At 38.6% G+C, this 21,259-nt stretch overlaps 1 protein-coding gene across 1 annotated transcript in view; it reads right to left on the bottom strand.

The window, feature by feature from the left end:
• The window catches only part of GTF2A1L (general transcription factor IIA subunit 1 like), a 71,868-nt gene extending 51,156 nt beyond the window's left edge, over positions 1 to 20,712 (bottom strand). The window contains exons 1-5 of the mRNA XM_082358253.1: positions 12,710 to 20,712; positions 7,477 to 12,372; positions 7,090 to 7,311; positions 4,458 to 4,559; positions 4,134 to 4,257 (exon numbers count right to left, since the gene is read on the bottom strand). Coding sequence (XP_082214379.1) covers positions 4,134 to 4,257; positions 4,458 to 4,559; positions 7,090 to 7,110 — 247 coding nt within the window. The 5' untranslated portion in view covers positions 7,111 to 7,311; positions 7,477 to 12,372; positions 12,710 to 20,712. The remainder of the gene's footprint in view (positions 1 to 4,133; positions 4,258 to 4,457; positions 4,560 to 7,089; positions 7,312 to 7,476; positions 12,373 to 12,709) is intronic.
• Between the last annotated feature and the right edge of the window lie 547 nt (positions 20,713 to 21,259).

Genomic DNA, 21,259 nt, shown 5'->3' on the forward strand with positions numbered 1-21,259 from the left:
TGTGCTCTGCAGTGGGAGAAGCCACCGCAATGAGAAGCCCGTGCACCGCCAACGAAGAGTACCCCCGCTCACCGCAACTAGAGAAAACCCGGGTGCAGCAACAAAGACCCAACGCAGCCAAATATAAATAAATAAATAAATTTATTTTTTAAAAAAATCATATTACTAACTGAAAGAAGCCAATCTGAAAAGGCTGTATACTATAGCGTTCCAACTACATGACATTCTAGAAAAGGCAAAACTATGGAGACAGTAAAAAGATCAGTGGTTGCCAGGGATTGGTGTGAGGGGAACGGATGCAGAGGAGCACAGAAGGTATTTCGGGCAATGGAAATACTCTGTATGAAACTGTTACAATGGATTCAAGTCATTATAAACTTGCCCAACCCCACAGAATGTACAATACCAAAAGTGACAATGTAAACTATGGACTTTGGGTGTTTACGATGTGTCAATGCAGGTTCATCAACTGTTAACAAATGTACCACTCTGGTGGGGTATGCTGACAACTGGAAAGGCTATGCATGAGTGGGAGCAAGGAGTATATGGGAAATCTCTGTACCCTCTCTCAAATTTGCTGTGAACCTAAAGATGTTCTAAAAAATTAAGAATTTTTTAAAAGTGGATTATAAATTATATATAATAGAATATAAGAATAGAACAGCAGTTCTCAAAGTTTAGTGTACAAACCCCTGGGGAGTCCCTAAGATACTATCAGGGTGTTCACAAGGTCAAAACTATTTTTATAATATCAAAACAATATATGCCTTTTTCATTTCTCACTAGATATTTTAAGGCGGGGGGGTGGTGCTGACATTTGCACTGATAGCACAAAGCCGTGATAAATAAAACTGAAGGCACCTTCACATGAATTAAGCCTGTAAGCACCAAACCTTACTAGTGCTCACTGTATTTATTCTCCATTGCTATTTACTCACAGTTTAAAAATAAACAAATAAAACCAGCAAGAACAAAACTGTTTCACTTAAGAAATTCCTTAATGTAACCATAAAGAATTATTTTTACTAAATTTCAACCCTCAAGTATACTTGCTTTTAATATTCTGTGTGAGGAAATAGGAAGAACATATAAAGCATTTCTGTAGCATACAGAAGTACAAGGAAGTATGAGGAAATGCAATGGTGCTATTGTTTAAGTTGGGAGCTGACCTAGCTAATTTCTTTTTTCAAGAAACACTATTTTACCTGAAATAAAAACTAACAGAAACTATGGTTCATCAGACTTGGGTATCTGGCAGTTTTTTGAAAATGAACTAAGTGTGCCCGTCACTTCAAGGAAAACAAACTGACAGTATTTGTTTGGCAATGATAAAATTCAAGCTTTCAAGCAAAAATTAGAATTTTGAAAATTATATCCACTACAGTGAGCTTCATCGCTTTCCAATACTTAAACACTTTTCTGTGAGATATGTGGAGATATTAATATGATTTTTTATCCTGTATAATGAACAATGTGTCAAATATATAACTCGGTGAACCAATATTTTCCATGTCACCAACGTATGTTACAAAATTACATAGGGGTTAGACAGTCATTCAAAGTGCAAGATATACCAGTGAACTTTAACATCACAAAAAGTCCATTGATATGGTTTCAGATTCCACTTTGCAGCTAACCTCTCAGAAACTACCACGTGTTGAGTTTTAGCGTAGTACCAAATTACCTAAAAAAGCTATTAAAACACTCCTCCTTTTCCAATTATCTATCTGTGGAAGATTAGATTTTCTCCTGCCAAAACTACATATCACAACAGATTAAATTTAGAAATAGATATGAGAATCCAGCTGTCTTATATTAAGCCAGACATTAACAAGAATTGCAGAATAGTACAACAATACCAGTCCTCTCACTAAATATTTTTTCGTTCTGGAAAAGAGTTATTTTTAACAAATATATATTAACATACAATCAGTTTTTAAATTAATAAATCAACATTTAAAAAATTTCTCAGCTTTAATTTCTAATATGGTAAATAGATACTTACAACCCACATAAAAGGAAGCACTTTGAGGTTCTCAATTTTTAAGTGTAAAGGGGTCCTGAGACCAAAAAAAAAAAAAGTTGACAACTGAAGATACAGCAAATTATTAAACAAATGGATAATAGAGTCAAAGAAAATACAACAGGGCAAACAAATTTTAACAGCGGAAAAGACAAAGGCAAAGGACTTATTCCATTGTAGATTTAATTTGAACTTGTTATCAAGAGATAAAAAGGTTGTAGAGTGTGTTTAGGCTATCTTAATCAGGCTTTTAGAAGCATACAATGAGATGATATAATTAAAAAGTACTTCAATTTTATGAGGCTGTTTACTTCAAGAATCTTATTGCAGAGTACCTAGAAATGAAGAGGGATAGGAAAAAGGCCTATAATGCAGCTTTACAGGATACATGTGCTTCCTCTTCACTTCATTATGAATGATGCAGAAAAGAATAAGAAGAAAAACTGTCTTGTTCAAATGTAATTATTTCTATTATTCTAACCTCTAAGACAGAATTAGAAAGAAAGAAGTGCTGAGTGAAAGTCAGCTAGATATATTAGTTGCAAGACTATTTTGTGATTTAAATCACTGGTAATATTACCATCTTGAGGCAAAATCAAGTATTACAATTTTCAATGACAAAGAACCTGAGAAGTGTTCCAGCTAGTCTTTTCTTAAAAACCATGCTTTTCATAAAAGACAATCAAGTATTTTACTACTCCACATTCACCACCCTCCAAGTCACTCCTAAGAAAAAAATCTTTAAAGTTCTTTAATGAAGAAAAAAATTAAAAGAATGTTATTTAAATAGAGAAATAAAAGGGATGCCCTAAAAAAACAGTCAAGTTAAAAATGAAAGCATAGCCAAAAACCGAACAATTAATGTAATTCAATGTGTCAACTTAATAATTAAAACAGCCATGGCTAATTCTTAAAGAGCAATGTTACACATTTTAAGTACAGCTTTAGATAAAAGTTGTGTTTGGTAACTCAACACTCATTGTTAATTTCATTTTATACGTTATAATTGCTGTCACACTTAAATTCTCTCATTTTGTAACAGAGGAGGTACTAGCCTCCTTACTATCGATATTTTCCCCTCACCTTGACCCACAAGATTTTCATGTGAATTTTCCCAAGTATGCCATGAACAATCTAGTTTTTACTGACAATCTAATCCAAAATCTACCCTTACCTCTTGCAGACATTCATCTATTGAATTTCGGCTAAATCCAATAAAACCTACTTGTGTGTGTCTGTCTGTGTCTGCGCACGTCTGTATCTGTGTGTGTCTCCCTGAGTCTGGATATGTCTGTTGGTGTGTGCCTCTGTGTCTGTCAGTGCATCCCTATGTGCCTGCGTCTCTGTGCGTCAACATGTTGATGTATATACACACACACATCAGGATACCATAAGGATTATAAGAATCAGAGGAGAAAAAAAGAAATAAAGGCTAGAAAGATATAATAGAAATAAAGGCTAGAAAGATATAATAGTATTGTTTTATCTTTTAGCAGTTAGTCTTTTCCAGTTTAAATTGATAGACATAGTATGAACAAATATTTCCCTTAAAAGCATAGGTCTAGATTTAAGTCCAAGATTAAAGACAATACGCATATGGCCCATTTCTAGCCATCATTTTATATCCAAAACTGTGAAGTAGCCTGAACAACCTCCATATTCCTGTTTATACTCCATTTTGCTTCCAATTCAATGACAGATTTACAATACCATACAGATAGCTAGAGAAAGAGAAAGAATGCACAAGCTTGCAAGCACCCATCTTTCCCTCTGCTTCTTCACCAAGTGGCTGGATTACGCCTTTACCAGAGTCAATCAAATCCTCTGAGATAAACAAAGGGTACTTCCAATAGCCCACAAACTATATAATTTGTTCCTATGAAGTAAGGCTTTGTCACCTTTGTGGACTATAATAGTTTTAAAAATAGTTTAAATAACCTAATTTTTTTGTCAATAATTACATGGCAGTGATGACTTATCCTGTGTTCTTTTAATAGCAATGATTTTGAAGTCCAAGCCCTCTCCCCTTAAGAACATTACCCTAATTCCAAACCGCCACCAAATGAGAATCTGTTCTGCATATAGTACTAATTTACTAACTATATCCAACCTGTTGATGATTGCAATGTTTGGTGCAAGCTGTGCGGCAACTGAAGGGTGAACAGAGGCGAATGGACACTATTTCTGAAGAAGTCTTCTGTTGCTTTAGACTGCAAAACCTTTGTTTCCCAGAGCTGCAGAGAAAAACAAAATGTTTGCTCTAAAAAAAAAAAAAAAATTAGGATATTTACTCCTATATTTTTTACTTTTAAATTGTCAGCTGAAGGCACAATAAATGGGTAAGTATTAAACTATAATTAAGGGGTTTGAATTTAATTTATCCATTTTTTTAAGCTGAAAAAACAAAAGAGAGAAACTTCTACTGTCTACAAACCTGCTTCAAGTCTTTTAAGACTTGTTCCTCTATACCTTCTTCAGCAAATAGATCCCGCACTCCTTCAATTACATCTTCAATTACAGATCTGTAGAGTTTAGGCTACATAAAAGCAATTGTTAAAAGTTTTACATTCTCAAGTTTGAGTGTATCCAGCCTTAAAAAACATGCAGTGTACACTTTCTAATCTTATATTTGAAGAAAAGCCACCATAAGGAATTTCCCTCTGTGCATCCTATTCCCAATACAGTCTTAGCTTTCCATAAATTGGTTAACTTCAGACCCATAGTCTCAGCCTATCTATAAGGCCGAATCACAATACTACAAAAAAATATGAGATAATAATCTCATCAAGATGTATGGTTACTTTTAGGATCCTTGGCTTTTGTGTCAGTATTTAACCTCCACACTCCTTTTTAAAAAGGAAATTAATTTAAGACAGGTGGAAATGAACCTTTTGTTTTCAATTTACCTTTTTCTCAGAGGGACCCAGAGAGCTTTTTTAGAGTTTACTATATTACTCCATAAATGTAAATAAATTCCAAGCCATAAATTTGGGGCGAGCATCTACAATAGGGTCACCAAAGTCTGTCCCGCTTCCAAAATACAGAGTCCAAAAAGATATTCTGAACCATGGTCAAGTAAAAGTACAACTGCACCAAAAAGGATTTCCTAAGAGAAACTAAGTAGGACATAAACAAACCTTACCCTTCCACAATCTGCATACTGCAGAGACTAAGTAACATCCTAAAAGCAGACCTTTACCAGATTAAAAACTGGTCAATATCAAAAGAAAAATAGCCCTGTGAAATAAACTCAGTCCTTCAAATCTATGTAAACTGGGCGCCACTCCCACCCTAGTCCAAAATGGCAATGCTGGGAAATTCCCTGGCAGTCCAGTGGTTAGGACTCGGCGCTTTCACTTCCTTGGTTCAATCCCTGGTGTGGGAACTAAGATCCCGCAAGCCACGCGGCACCGCCAAAAAAGATCAAATAAAAATAAATAAAATTAAAAATTAAAAAATGCAAAAAAAGAATGGCAATGCTAAGTGTACTGACAATACTGACCTAGTGGAAGTTCTACTGATAAGAAATAATAAAATAGGAATTTAGTTGAATTGCTCTTATTTCAAATTGCTTAATCAGGCCAAATTGAAAATTTTGTCCTTCTAGGACTGCTTTTTCATACTACTCAGTAAATATTCTAAGTACTCCTGTTCATGCAAAGAGTAGTTAGGTATTAAACTTATTCCTTCTAAAGACCCAGAGTGAGCCTATGAAAAAGCCAATCAGTAATATTTTAATAATATATTATTCACAAGCATAGTCACTAAGATTAAGTGCCCTAGATTAGTTCCTTCTTCTAAAACAGTTTACCCTGATAAAGCCGTGCTTAATTGATGTTTCAGTGTTAGTCCCAGCTAGTGTGATCACACTTAAAGCTAGAGGTAAAAACTCCCAGGGATAAAAACATCTTTTAAGATCTACCCTCAGAATGTAACAGCAGCCATCAAAAGTAACCCATTAGAACACAATTTTTCAAAAGCCAAGTAGGAATTGAACATACTTTCTCTTCTAGGACTACAGTTAGATTTTATATTCTCTCCCTGTTATCTTCATTAGTATATGTATAGTCCACTATGCATAGCCCAGGAAATCCATCTTAACCTCTTCCCTATTTAAAAGAAAACACACATACACACTCCTTGGAGTTTCACCATCAAATAAAATGGTATACACGGTAAGCTTACATTCAAGCATAATAACTTCACATATATTAAAACACATCATCAGAAAAAGGATACACATTAAAATAATAACTTGTCTTCAGAAATGAACCATTTTATCCCGCGTATGTATAGATGGAACCCATAAAACAACAGAGATCTGGACAAGCACACTGCCTTTCACCAAATGTGAAGTCTGTTGAAATGAACTGAAAATAAACGTGATTTCTTGACTTTTTTTCTTTAAATCAATTTTTAAGATTGATAGAGGGTCTCACAAGACCATTTAGCCTGTCAGTTCTCATGTGAGGTTTACGTACTCCTTAACGGTAACAAAGCAACGTCTGGGTTTATCAATTCCAACTGTACACTTAAACATTAAGATGCTTAAGGATGGGGAAATGGAGGGGTGGGGGAGAACTCTAAAAATATGTGGTGGGGTAACGTAAAGTATCACATTACCTATTATTTCGGGTAAATAATATAGCTTAGAATCAACAGTCGTCATACTAAAATTAAGAACTACAATTAGAGTACAACTGAACTCAGTAATTCTAAACACACTAAACTGGGAGGCTTAAGGTGCGTTCCATCTCTAACCACCTTCTCAAATCCTCACTCTAGAGGACCTCAGTTCGATGAAGAGTGAGAAGGAGAAGAAGAGGGGCACTTGTTCTTCTGGCGGGGGGCCAGGTCCAACTTCCGGCTGAGCTACTGGCCCTCATCCACTTCCTCCAACACGGAGGAGAAGAACAGAGGAGCCCCTAAGGGAGAGGGCTCCTGAAAGTCTGTAAAGAGCCAGGAGGGAAAAAAAAAAGGGTGTGCGCAACTCCGCTGCCATGAGCCCAGGACCGCGCTCCCTCTGCACGGAGCGCAGGCCGAGAGGCCAGGCTGCCGGTCCTTACCACCGGGTTGACGCCGTCCATGACCGCCGCTCCGGCGCCTCGCCCCTTGCGCCTGCGCAGCACGCGGTGCGCCTCCGAGGACCACTCCTTGCACGCTTTGAACGTAGGTGCACGTTGTCCGCGCAACTACGTCAGGACGCTGGGGGCGGGGCAGGGGAGGAGAGAAAGGTTAATGACGAGGGTTAAGTGGAGTCGCGCTGCAGAGGCAGGGAAGCGGTTGACCTGCACGTGCAAAGAGACCAGATAAAACGGGGTGGTTAAGTCCGGTGTAACCAACTTTGGGCCGTTCACATGACCCTTGAAGAGCCTTTATTTTCTCAATCTATAAAATAAAGGCTAAGAAAATAGGGGATGAGCAATGCAGCGGTAGATCCCAGTTCACTTTACCTTTGAGAAGAGGGGAGCTAGTGGTATCTGTCTTCTCCTTCTGCCAATTTTCATTCCTCCTCTTACGCCCCAGTCACAGCTGAACTCCAGTATATAATAAGAGTCAAACTCTTCTAAGATTGGTTCTCAAAGTGTAAGACAGCAACATCAGCTTCATCTGGAAACCCTTTAAAAATGCAAATTATTGGGTCCCTCCCCAGACCTACTGAATCAGAAACTCTGAGGCTGGGACCTAGGCTTCTGTAACTTTAACATGCTCTCCAGGTGATTCTGATGCGCACTTAAATGAGACTCTTTGTCCCAAAGCAAAGATTTTCAGCTTTGGCTGCACACTGAAATCACCTGGGGAGCTTAATAAAGGTTTGGCACCTGAGTCTCACTCCACAGAATCTGATTCTATTATGCAGCCAAGTTGGAGAACCACTGCTAAAATAAAGCCAGCACCCCAATACCACCCAGGCTCCTTTTCCTCCTCAGGCAGAAATCACACTCTTGACCTGTAATAACTCCCTCCTTCCCGTGAAGGGTAGAGCATATAGGGGCATACCTTGCCTAGGGCTGACGGTAGATGTAAGCACAGATAACCTGGAGGGTTAGATAAGGGAACAAGTCATTTATTGCCACTACTCTGCCTTTTAAAACAGCCTTTCTAGCCTGCAGATAGATCCTGACCTAACCAGATGGCTAAGTTACTGAATGATTAAAAATCCTATCAGGTTTAAAATTGGCTGTTTATTTATTTATTTGTGCATGTAAGTTCAGTAGAGCTATTTATGTCCAACCATTCTGTATTTGCTTTGCCTGGGTCAGGTACCTTATAGTTTGTGAGTTTCAAGAAGCTAATTTATACGAAGCCCTTTAGAAGACTTTCCTAAATTGAAAACTATCTGAAATATCTTTTACAAAAAGCCAAGAATGTTACATACTGATTTTTAATGATTGTATCTCTACCTGGCAATTTACTACCATAAGTATTCAAAGTGACTTAACTTATACCCAAAACAGAAAGCTAAAAGCAGTCATTGATTCCTACTGATATTATAAAAATTCAATTAAATTATTCAATTATTCAGCTTATTGCCGAAAAATCTCATTTTTCATCTTTTTCATAGCCAAGTTTTAAAACTTTATTCCTAAATGCATAGGATTGGTAATCACCTAACTTTTTGTGATAGCATACTGTTTTATATTACTTCATTACATATTTTACCCTTCTCAGGGCTACACTATAGATCATACATACTTTTGAAATTAAACTTGGACCTTGGTACCCATAAAAAGTGTGACTAAGTTGAACTGTTGTTTCTTAGTATACTTAGTAGACTCAGGTTGCCAAGAGGTTATGTAACTGGCAGAGAAATGTCAGTAACTTTCCATTTGCCCCTGGTGGTCTGTCTGCATGGTCACTAGTAGACTAAGATGTAGTTTCTTCCCAATAATAGACAATGGCTTTTAGAGGAGGTATACTTTAACCTACATTCCAGGTGAATCCAAGTTGCAAACCTGCTCTGGACCTGAGATAGCCAGCTTCCAAGATGGCCCCCAAAGATCCTTACCTCCTGGTATTTGCGACCTTGTGTTCTCCCCTCCCACATTGTACCATGGTTTGTCTGGGTGACCAACAGAATAAAGCAGAAGTAATGATGTATCACTTCTAAGATTAGGTTATAAACGACTGTGGCTTCCTTCCTTGGGATTCCTTCAGATCACTCACTTGGGAGAAGATAGCTGTCATGTTGTGAGGACAGTCAAGCACTCCGCCTATGGAGAGGCCCATCTGGCAAGAAACCAAGACTCCAGCCCATAGCCAACAGGGATCCCTGTTGGAAATTGATCCCTCCCCATTTGGGCTGTCAGATGATTGCAGCCCTGACTTGTCTGCATCCCTTTGAGAGACTTTGAACCAGAACCACCCTCTAGGCATCTCCCAGATTCCCAAACCTCAGAAACTGTGTGAGATAATAAATATTTGTCATTTTAAGCAGTTAAGTTTGGGGATAATTTGTTACACAAAATGGGATAACTAATACAGGACCCATTCTCTGATTGGACTGTGCCTAGTGAAGGCTTGGTTTTTCCTCATTGTAATTGCAGCATTTAAAGTTTCTTGAGTACCCTCATCAGTCACAACAGCATTTGAAAAGTATATAAAGGAATCTTTATAGGCTGATATTTGATAGTGTTGACCCCAGGTTATCATCAAACAAGCAGACTGTTTTAGTCATGTAATGATCACATTTCTTTTGTCAAGTTTTCAAACTCAGAGCGGAAGTGTGTTGCATACACAAAAGACTTTTGATGCTAAAATTGAAATTTCAAGATCCCAAAGGCTCAGTGAGGCAATTTTACAGTAACTTTTTTTTTTTTTTTTTTTACGTTAGTAATTAGAGAATAAAAAAGGAATGCTGAGCTTTGGTCTCTGAGTATACAATTTTTGAAATTACACCTGTGGCAAAGAATAAAGCTCTTCCCCAATTGCCCATCACAGTTCAGAGCATCAGATTTTCATTTTCTCCTGCTTTGTTTAGAGGCTATAATATCTATTTAACATATCATTTGTAATCAACACTAGTTTTGTAACATTTAAGCAAATCTTAATAATCAGATTAATTTCTCTGCATTCTGTAAGTTCATATTACTTTTGCCTAGAGGTTTCAGTGATATTATTATAAAAGTAAAGAAAAAACTTCTTTGTTTATTGTGAGAAAATACCATATCTATGAAGTCCTTTCTCTGAATAAGAATGTTTTTAAAAATGTATTTTAGAGACAGCCCATTATCTTTTACATATTAAATTTTACCAGTCAAATGCAGGGCATTTCAGTAACTCTAGACGCTAAATAATATATTTATCAGTAATGAAAAATACAAGTTAGGCTATGAGCATATGCCTTAAGGCAGCAAATATTCACAATTAGTTTCTGAACATTTTTCACCCAATGCACTAAACCCAGCAGTATTGTGTTTCTCTGCCTCTGTTTCATCCTTCACATCATTCAGGAAATGAAAATCACATAATCTCTGCCTCACCTTGTAACTTTGAAATGCCTGCAATGTTAGTAGTTCTGATTTGTTTATACTCTGCACTTTTATAACATTTTCCATTTTCTAATACAACTCTAAAATCAACTTATATTATTTGAACATCAGATACAATTCCACCACGATGAATCCCTCCCTCCTACCCCAAAAGGATTTCAGTTAAAATGATCATGTGACACAGTGCGATGGCCAACTGGTGACCTTATCACACAGTGGAACACTGTTAATGTTCACATTACTACCTATTTTTAAATGTTTTAATATTAATATTAAAGAGATGTATGAAAATTAGTGACTATAATTAACTCAAGGAAAGTGTGAAGGATGACTTCAAACACAGTTTTCCCTGTGGCTACTTTTCAACATTCTCATCAGGGTCTTGATGAGAATTCAGTAATTTCCAAGCTAACAAATTATTCCATTTTCATTTCTTTAATCACAATGTGTATAATCAAATGTGAACATGAAATATTAGCAAGAATAATGTCTGTTGTCTCCAGTGAATTTTCCAACCTAAATTTCTACTTAGAGAAGATGGAGGTAAAGACCAATAAATTGAACTTAAGGCTATGACCTGGAAAGAACCAACCAGCTTTGTTGCCACAGTAACTGTACTTATCTTCTTTCCTAATTGGTCTCATTTTGTAAGATGTAAAGGTAGCATCTTGAATATTCTATACTATCCTAGGTGCTTCAAATATCAGGAGAGGCAGGGACGACATGGAGTAGACATGCTCCTTCCTATTCCTTCTGCTAAGTACAGCTAAAAAAGACTCTGGATATTACACATAAAACAAAGATAAGAAGACTCTGAAAGGTGGAGAGAAGAGCATAGACAGTTAGGGACCTCACAACCCAAAGAATGACACAGCAGTAAATCCCCTTGTTTTCTTTTTGCCTTGCCTATACCAGCCTGGGTACTGGTGAAGCTTGCAACCCAGAAACATCAAAGGTCACAAACCAAAAAGAACAAAAGCCTTTTTTCTCTAGCTAAGGACCAGAAAAGGGGCAGCAAGACAGAAAACTTTTAGACAATAACTGCTCTACTTCAAACGCCACAGGAAAAAAGCAGCCCCACCCAGAGCCGTCAGCAATGGCAGAGTAGGGAGTTTAAACTTCCACTCTTGCCCAGCTGTAACGAGGTGCAGCCATCCCCACAATGTCACTGGAGGCCACCTGGGATGCCTGGACTCGTCCCCCCAGCCCAGCTATGATGAGGCATCCCCACCAGCCACTAGGGTTGTGTCAGAGAAGACCAAGACCTTCATTCCTGCTGGGTGATATTGAGACCTCCCCCTGCAGTGTCCGTGGGGGCCACGTGAGAAGGAGTTACAAGGTCCCCTTCCCTGCGTCAACCAGCGCGATGTCAGTGGAAGCCGGGTGGGGGGCCTGAACCCCTACCCTACCCAACTGTCACGAGGATACCCTCCTTCCCTGGGCTGTCAACAGAGGCTGAGCCAGAAATAAGGCCTGGAAACCTTGGCAATAGCAAGTGGGTACTTTCACTTTCCCCTACTGGCCCTGTGTCAGAGGAGACCTACTAAAATAGAAGATTTAAACAAGATCCAGAGTCTCATAATAACCAAAATGTCCAGGATGCAATTGAAAATCATTTGTTATACCAAGAACCAGGAAAATCTCTACTTGAATGAGAAAAGACAATTGACACCAACACAGAGATGACTAAGAGGTTGGAATTATCTGGAATTATCTGACAAGAATCTAGCCTTCATAAAACTGCTTTAATGAGCAATTAAGCAAGCAATTTAACAGGCGCTTTAAATAAATGAAAAAATAGAAAGTCTCAGCAAAGAAATAGAAGATATAAAGAAGAACCAAATGGATATTTTATAACTGAAAATACAATAACCAAAGTAAAAAGTTCAGGGCTTCCCTGGTGGCGCAGTGGTTGGGAATCTGCCTGCCAATGCAGGGGACACGGGTTCGAGCCCTGGTCTGGGAAGATCCCACATGCCCCGGAGCAACTAGGCCCGTGAGCCACAACTACTGAGCCTGCGCGTCTGGAGCCTGGGCTCCGCAACAAGAGAGGCCACGATAGTGAGAGGCCCGCGCACCGCGATGAAGAGTGGCCCCCGCTTGCCGCAACTAGAGAAAGCCCTTGCACAGAAACGAAGACCCAACACAGCCAAAAATAAATAAATAAAATAATATAGGTCACAAATTAATATACTATTTAAAAAAAAAAAAAAAAGTAAAAAGTTCAATGGATAGGCTTGTTATGAATTGAATTATGTCCCCCCTAAAATTTTGAAGTCCTAACTCCCAGCACTTCAGAATGTGACCTTATTTGGAAATAGAGTCATTGCAGATATAATTAGTTAAGATGAGATCATACTGTAGTAGGATGGGCCCCTAATCGAATATGACTGATGTACTTATAAGAAAAGGACAAAGATAGACAGAAAGACAGCCATGTGAGAACAGAGGCAGAGATTGGAGTGATGCATCTACAAGCCAAGGAACACCAAGGATTATTGGCAAACACCAGAAGCTAGAAGAGACAAGGAAGAAATTCTCCCCTACAAGTTTCAGAGGTAGTATGGCTCTATCAACACCTTGATTTCAAACTTCTAGCCCAACTTCAAACTTAGGACAATAAATTTCTGTTATTTTAAACTACCCAGTTTATGGTAGTTTGTTATGGCAGCCCTAGGACACTAGTGCAGGGCTCAACAGTAGAATGGAAATGAGAAAGGAAAGAATCAGTGAACTTGAAGATAGAACAATAGAAATAACCCAATTTGAACAACAGAGAGAAAACAGTCAATTCAAATGTAAGTGGATTTCTTGTCAGAAACCATGGAGGCCAGAAGGAAGAGGCCTGAAAGAAAAGTGCTAAAAGAAAAGAACCATCAGCTCAGAATCCCATACCCAGTGATAATATTCTTCAGGAAATAAAGGGAAAATCAAAACATTCTCAAATGAAAAAAAACTAAGATAACTTATCACCAGCAAAACTACCCTAAAAGGATGGCTAAAGGAAGTTTTGAAATAGAAAGGAAATGATAAAAAGGAGGAATATCAGGAAGAAAGAAGAATGAAAAGTAAAAATATATGTAAATATAGTAGACTTTTCTTCTTTTGAGTTTGCTAGTGTGTTTGACAGTTGAAGCAAAAATTGTAATATTGCCTCATGTGGTTCTCAAATTCTATTATCAGTGGGGGAGGATAAAGGAAAACACGGTTTCTTCAATTCACTGGAACTGGTAAAAATGTTGACTATGATAAGTTCTGCATGTATAATGTAATACCTAGAGCAACCACTAAAAAAAAAGCTACACAAAGAAATACATTCAAAAATACTATAGATAAATCAAAATGGCATTCTAAAAAAATGTATAAGTAACCAACAGGAAGGCAGAAAAAAAGAAAAAGAAAAGAGAAATAAAGAACAGAGGGGACAAACAGAAAACAAAAAGGCACAAACCAGTGTTGCCAAGAATGTGAAGAAAGTGTAAAATGGTGCAGCTACTTGGAAAACAGTTTGGCAGTTTCTTGAAAAGTTAAGTATAAATTTACCGTATGACCCAGCTATTCCACTCATACCCAAGAGAAATGAAAATATATGTTGACACAAATACCTGAACATGAATGTTTGTAGCAGAGCTATTGATGATAGTGAAAAAGTGGGGAAAACCCAAATGTCCACCAAGGGATGAATGGGTAAATAAAATGAGGTATAGGGACTTCCCTGGTGGCAGAGTGGTTAAGAATCTGCCTGCCAATGCAGCGGACACGGGTTCGAGCCCCGGTCTGGGAAAATCCCACATGCCGCAGAGCAACTAAGCCCGTGCGCCACAGCTACTGAAGCCCACGCGCCTAGAGGCTGTGGTCTGCAACAAGAGAAGCCACCGCAATGAGAAGCCCACACACCGCAACGAAGAGTAGCCCCTGCTCACCGCAACTAGAGAAAGCCCACATGCAGAAACGAAGACCCAACGCAGCCAAAAATAAATAATAAATAAATTTATTTTTTTTAAATGTGATATAGCCATACAATGGAATACTATTTGACAATAAAAAGGAATGAAGTATTGATACATGCATGAACCTGGATGAACAACATGGATGAACCTCAAAAACATACTAAGTGAAAGAAGCCAGAGACAAAATGCCTATATTATAAAATTCTATTTTTATGAAATATCCAGAAAAGGCAAATATACATAGAAATTAGATTAGTGGTTTCCTGGGGCTGGGATGAGAACAAGGAGTGACTGAAAATGGGCTAGCAGGAGCTTTTGGGGGAGACGGAAATGTTCTAAAATTGATTGTGGTGATGGCGGTACAATTCTGTGACTATACCAAAAACCATTAAATCGTACACTTAAAACAGGTGAATTTTATGATATATAAATTAATCCTCAACAAAGCTGTTGAAAGGTATCAGGGGAGGCTCTCTTCTTTAGGTTGGAACTAATTTCTTTTTAATTGTGGTAAAATACACATAACATAAAATTTGCCATCTTAACATTTTTAGGTATACAGGTCAGTGGCATTAAGTACATTCACATTGTTGTGCAGCCATCACCACCATCCATCTCCATAACTGTTTTCATCTTGCCAAAGTGAAACTCTGTACCCATAAAACAATAACTCCCCATTTTAATTTAAGGTTACGTTTTATCCTTATGTGGACAGGTCAAGGAAATTAAGTATCTGGTCTCGTTTCAAGTGCAGGAAAAAACCTTCTGCAGCTACAGAATGGTTCCAGAATACTTTTAACAAAAGACAGATACTCTCATTTCACAACCAGAAATAACACTTTACTGGATTTTGAGTATTAAATGAAAAAACTCGATCCGTAGCACACCGTAGGAGCTAAAAGGCTAAAGGTTCTTCTTCACTTTCAGAAGCTTTCACAAACAAATTTAAAGCAAATTTTAAAATAGACATTTTAATCTTTTCAACCCCTTGAAGATATGTGTGTTTATTAAGAAAAAGTGTATTTGTAATTATAAGTGTGATAGGTTTTAAATTTCTTGAGGACTGAGGCTATTACTCATCATTATATGCCCCCTGAGTTCCTAGCATAGTACCTCCAATATGGAAAGCATTCATTAAATGTTACTGATTTGGAAGGGTAAGCTAGGACGAAGAGAGAGAGTGGCATGGACTTATATATACTACCAAATGTAAAATAGATAGCTAGTGGGAAGCAGCCGCATAGCACAGGGAGATCAGCTCAGTGCTTTGTGACCACCTAGAGGGGTGGGATAGGGAGGGTGGGAGGGAGAGGCAAGAGGGAGGAGATATGGGGATATATGTATATGTATAGCTGATTCACTTTGTTATAAAGCAGAAACTAACACCATTGTAAAGCAATTCTATTCCAATAAAGATGTTAAAAAAATGTTATTGATTTGAATATACTGTTAAACTACTGTAAAATGGAATTTCTAGCCTGTTTGTTGGGAAAAATTAGGGACTAAATTGCAACTATCTTTAGGAGAAGTGGTGCATAGATCTAAATTCATCCTATCATTCATTCATTCAAAATTTTTTATCCAACGTATCGATCATAAGCTCTGGCTAAGCTTATGATTAATTGACATTGATGCCACCATCACCTACCACCACCCCTGTATTTGGGCCTCTTCCCCAAAAATGGGAAATCACTGTGGACAGAGCCACCCCAATCGAAATCCTAGTTGGGGAGGAGGGAGAAGAGATATACACAAGCATCTACAATATAATGGGATTCGTACTAAAAATTATTTATGAGGAGCAACTAACCTGAATGGGGGTAGTCAGGGAAGGCTTCCTGGAGTAGGATGCCTAAACTTCGATCTGTGGAATGAGTAAGGGACAAAGGAAGGGGGCAAGGAAGGGTGTTCCAGGGAGAGGGCACTGTACAAGCCAAAGCTTGTGGTGTCTACACCTCTAGGGAACGCAGTGGGTTTGAGGAAATGACAGCAGTTTGGTTTGGCCAGAGGATAGAGAACAGGGAAATCTTGGCAAAGCTAAGGCTGGCTGGTAAGTAAGGGCCAGATCACATGTTCTCCACCGACTACAGCATGGAGGTAGATTGGCGGATGACCACACAGGAAGCAGACAAGCAGTTAGAAGTCTGTGGGGTAAGGAAAAATGAGCAGCTCTGTTTGAAAAGCCTGCAGCAGAAGCAATTTCCCCGGACAAGAACAACAAGATCTAAGTTACCAATGTATAGCCTTTCCTGGCAGTCAATCATATAAGGCAAAGAGGAAGAGAGGGGGAAGACTCCAAGAGACTTTAGGGGAAGGGATGGAGCATCCACTGATGGGGGGGAAAGGTAATAAAAAGGTGACAAACATCATCTAGTTCACAATTTTATCCAAGGCCACTTCTGGTTCCAGTGTAAGTTTAATATAGAATTTGTCCTTTTCCACAACGAGTACTTAGCAAAGCCTTTGAAAAGTATTTCAATGTCTCAAAATAATCCACTGGAGAGGCAGGCTCTTGGCATTTAACAATGCCACCGTTCAAAGATGCTCTTTCCTTGTCCTTTTCATGGCACTTGAGGACCTTTGGGTGGAATTCTCTCTGAGCAGTGTGAAAATATCAAAACAAAGCCCTACAGAAAAGGACAAGCGCTGCAACTGGGTGCCATCTCCCACCCCCACGCAGACACTCTCAGATCTGCAGCATCTTTCTCAGAGATGAGAAGCAGAAAGAGACTAAATTCTACAGTGATCACAATTGGGTTTCCCCAATCAGAACATTTATTCTCTGGTAGAGGGAATTCATAGCCTCAGTTCCAAAAATCACAAAAATGTGCCCGTTGGGTCAGCATAGTTGATATTCAAGCATTAATACCGGTAAAGAGCAAATAAATTGAAGGACATGACCAAAGTACTCAAGAAAATAAAATCAAAGTTGGTCAAAAAGGGTCCTTAAAGGGAATTCATAGACGCCCACCCTCTGTGGGAGGGTGGAAGGTCTCTGAATCCAATTCCATTTCTGTAAAAGAAACTAAGAAATAATACCTTGGATATATAGGCCTGCCTGCATCTGTACCCATAAACTCTGCCTTGCCTCCAACTGCAGTGTGTGAACTGTTTACGCCCTTCTCTAAGTCAGCCCTCTGCTGGCTGATCTCATCCCCTCTGATCTACTCAGAGATACGGCCCTAGCAGTTTTCTCCCTCTCTGTCTTCTGCATCATCAGTTTTCCTTTCACAGCTGGATCACTGCTAGCCTGCAGAGATATCCACCACCTGAGGTATACCAAGGACAGGGAGAGGGCAGTCAGTCCTGGGCACAGGCAATAATGGTACACACTGTCTGTAGAGAATTTAAATACATAAGGAAATTGACTAAAAGTCTCTCTCTCTCACTCTCTCTTTTTTTTTTTTTTTTTTTGACCATGCCACTTGCAGGATCTCAGTTCCCCAACCAGGGATTGAACCCATGCTCCCTGAAGTGGAAGCGCAGAGCCCTGACCACTGGACTGCCAGGGAATTCCCATAAAAATCTGCTTTCTATTATCACCATGTGCTGACAGTTCTAAGCAACGTCTGAGCTAAAATGCCCCCCTCCCCAACTTTTTTATTGGCATAGTGTTCTAAACAGTTGCTACAATTACTGTTGTTTTAATAATGCATATGTAAGCTTCAAATTGGCACATTTTTTTTCCATTGGCGCATTTTAATTTCTTAACATTTAATAAACACATTTAATAAACTTAACATTTAATAAACACTGTGTTCTACATAGAAGTTAATTTGGAAAACTCCCAGTTACACAGTTGGACCAGGACACATGTGGACTTAGATACACATATTTGTTTTGGGAATTCATAATGGTCCAGAATTGTTCAAACTTGCTTCAGGCACAATTCTTGTCTCCATCCCGTTTGGTACTGCGTATTCCTGGGTTTGAACCATAAATTCAAAATAAACAATGATCGTAAATATGAAGAAATAGAACTTGAGTTACTTCAGTTTTGTCATTCTATGTGACCACTTGGAGTTGCTATTTATGTCTTTAAAAGAGTGTAGCAGAGTATGAATGCAAGATGTAATAGTTTTGTTTGGTAAGTTTTGTTTGGTTACTTTACACATGAAATACTGTATTTGAATAATAATATATTTAAAATTGACATTTATTCTCTATTTTAATCATTAATTGTTTTAACACTAAAGAAGGAATCAAGAAAATAAAACATTACATCAGCAGCTACTTAAATTGTACTTTTTCCAAATGTTTTAATTTTATTAAAGTTCACTTATTAGTTACTAGAAAACTATTGACATAGAGTATTATTATACCAGACTATAACAAAGAATCAAAGTACAAACTCTTAGGTAAATGTAAAAACTACTAAATAAATAGTTGTGTATGGGACTTCCCTGGTGGTCCAGTGGTAAAGAAACCACCTTCCAATGCAGGGGACACAGATTCGATCTCTCGTCGGGGAACTAAGATCCTACATGCCACGGGGCAACTAAGCCCGTGCGCCACAACTACTGAGCCCGTGCTCCTCAACTAGAGAGCCTGCATGCCGCAAACTACAGAGCCCACGCAGCACAACTAGAGAGACGCCAGCACGTCGCAACCTAAGAACCCACATGCCGCAACAAAGGCCCAACTCAGCCAAAAACAAACAAACGAAAAATAGTTATGTATATTTTGTCCTCTAGGAACTTGGAGGAATTTGCAGGTGTTCACCACATCAACATGAAATGACATTGACCAGTAGAGTTCAATCAAGAAAATATTTAAAAGCAAAACAAGAGACAATTGAAGCAATGGCTGAATTTATATTGAAGTATATAATACCTTCAACACCACACATACAGTTAATGAAAACTGAAGAAATAGGCACATCTGAAGATATAAATGACACAAGATTCAGATGACATGGGTTTGAAAGATGACAAGGAATCATTTTCTGTAAGTGCTGACAGTGAGAAAGAGGAGGAAATTTTTAGCAAGAGTCAACATCAGTAAGGTTAAAAAATAATAATAATGAAGGAGAGACACTAGTAAAGACCAAAGCCAAGACTTAGGTCTCAAGGGTGGAAGGGATGTTAAAAAAGATCTCATCCTCACCAGCTACTGTCCCAAAGTTCATATTTGCAGCAAAGCTCCCCCCCAAACACCATCTACTCACGGTCTCCACATGCACTTGAGTTGTCTGTCAAGTTCACCGATGTTCTCCATGTTGCTAAATTCAATGGTCAACTCTTAGTCCTCATCTTATCCTATAAGCAGCATTTGAGGCAGCTGATTACACTTACTCTAGTGAGCTACTCTTCCCAAGTCTCCTTTATGGGATCATCTTCACTTTCCTGACCTCTGAACTTTAGAGAATCCAAAGGGTCAGTTCTCAGACCACTTCTACTCTTTATATTCACTCCTAGGTGATCTCATCCAGTTTCACATATTTAAGTACTGATATCTCTAAAAGTCACATCCCTAGCCCAGACCTCTGTCCTTCCTTATATAGCCAGTTGTTACTTACTGTCTCCAACTGGATATCTAATAGGCATCCCAGAATTAACACATCCAAACCTGAATTTCTGACCTTTCTCTTCAAACTTTCTCCTAACAGTCTTCCCCTTCTCCATAAACGACAGCTCCATTTGTAGCTGCTCAGTCAAAACTCTGGGAGTCATTTTTGGTTCCCTTCTTTCCCCCACTCTGGGAATCCAATCCAATCCATCAGCACACACTATTAGCTCTGTATTTCAAACGTGTTCTAAGTCCAACCATTTTTCATCTCCCATACTAGTCACCATCACCTCTCACCTGGGTTATCGCAGTAGCCTCCTAAGTGCTCTCTCTGCTTCTCTCATTGCCCCGCTTCTATGTCCATGGAACCATCTTAACATGTAATTCAGTTTATGTCACTCCTCCGCACAAACCCTTCTAGTGGTTTGCATTTCACACAAAGTCCTTCCCATAGCCCATGGAGGCCTACTGATCTGCTTCCCTCACCTACCCACAACCTCTCTGATTCCTCCCCCAACCATCCTCCTTGCTCACTCTGCCCTGGCCACCTTATAGCCACCTGCCTCCTTGGTGTTCCTCTGATGGCTAAGCACACCTTGACTGCAGTGCCTTTGCACTAGGAGTTCCCTCTGCTGGACACACTCTTCTCACTTCTTTCAGACCTGAAAAGAATGTCATCTCATCAGACAGGACCTTCCTGACCAACCTATCTAAAAGGGCATTCTCTGCCACTCTGTTGCTTTTTAAATGTTTAGCCACACTTTTGGAAACACATTGTTCTAACAGGCTTTATAAGGGAATGACATCATCTACCCAGAAAGATTTCTGACAGAAAGATAGAGCCCATCTTGAAAAGACAATGCTCATTACTGATTTCAGAGAACTAAACAGGGTAAAGTCTTATCCCTGAGACAAGGTGGCATGGAATATTCTCCTGAAAGCACATATTTGCTTGTTCTTACCTCAGAACCTGAAAGTACAATCCTGGGCTGGAGCTCTTTAGAGACCACATCGATCTTGATATATGTACCTGAAAGCTCAGAAGGTGAACATGATGGATTCATTGTAATATGTTATACATCTTTCAAAGTAAGCAGATTTAGTTCATTAATTCTCATTAGAAAAAGTTTGTTTGACATGTGTTGAGAAGGAAGGCACTATTTTTCTATCTCTTTAGTACTTACAAATGTTTAGAGATAAGTATGGTATTTAAATCTTCGGGATGTGTAAAATTGTATTCAACAGCCTTTTTAGACAAGGCATTAGGAATACTTTAAAGTGTTTGT

This window comes from Balaenoptera borealis (assembly GCF_965194805.1).
Source record: "Balaenoptera borealis genome assembly, chromosome: 15".
Taxonomy (NCBI): Eukaryota; Metazoa; Chordata; class Mammalia; order Artiodactyla; family Balaenopteridae; genus Balaenoptera; species Balaenoptera borealis.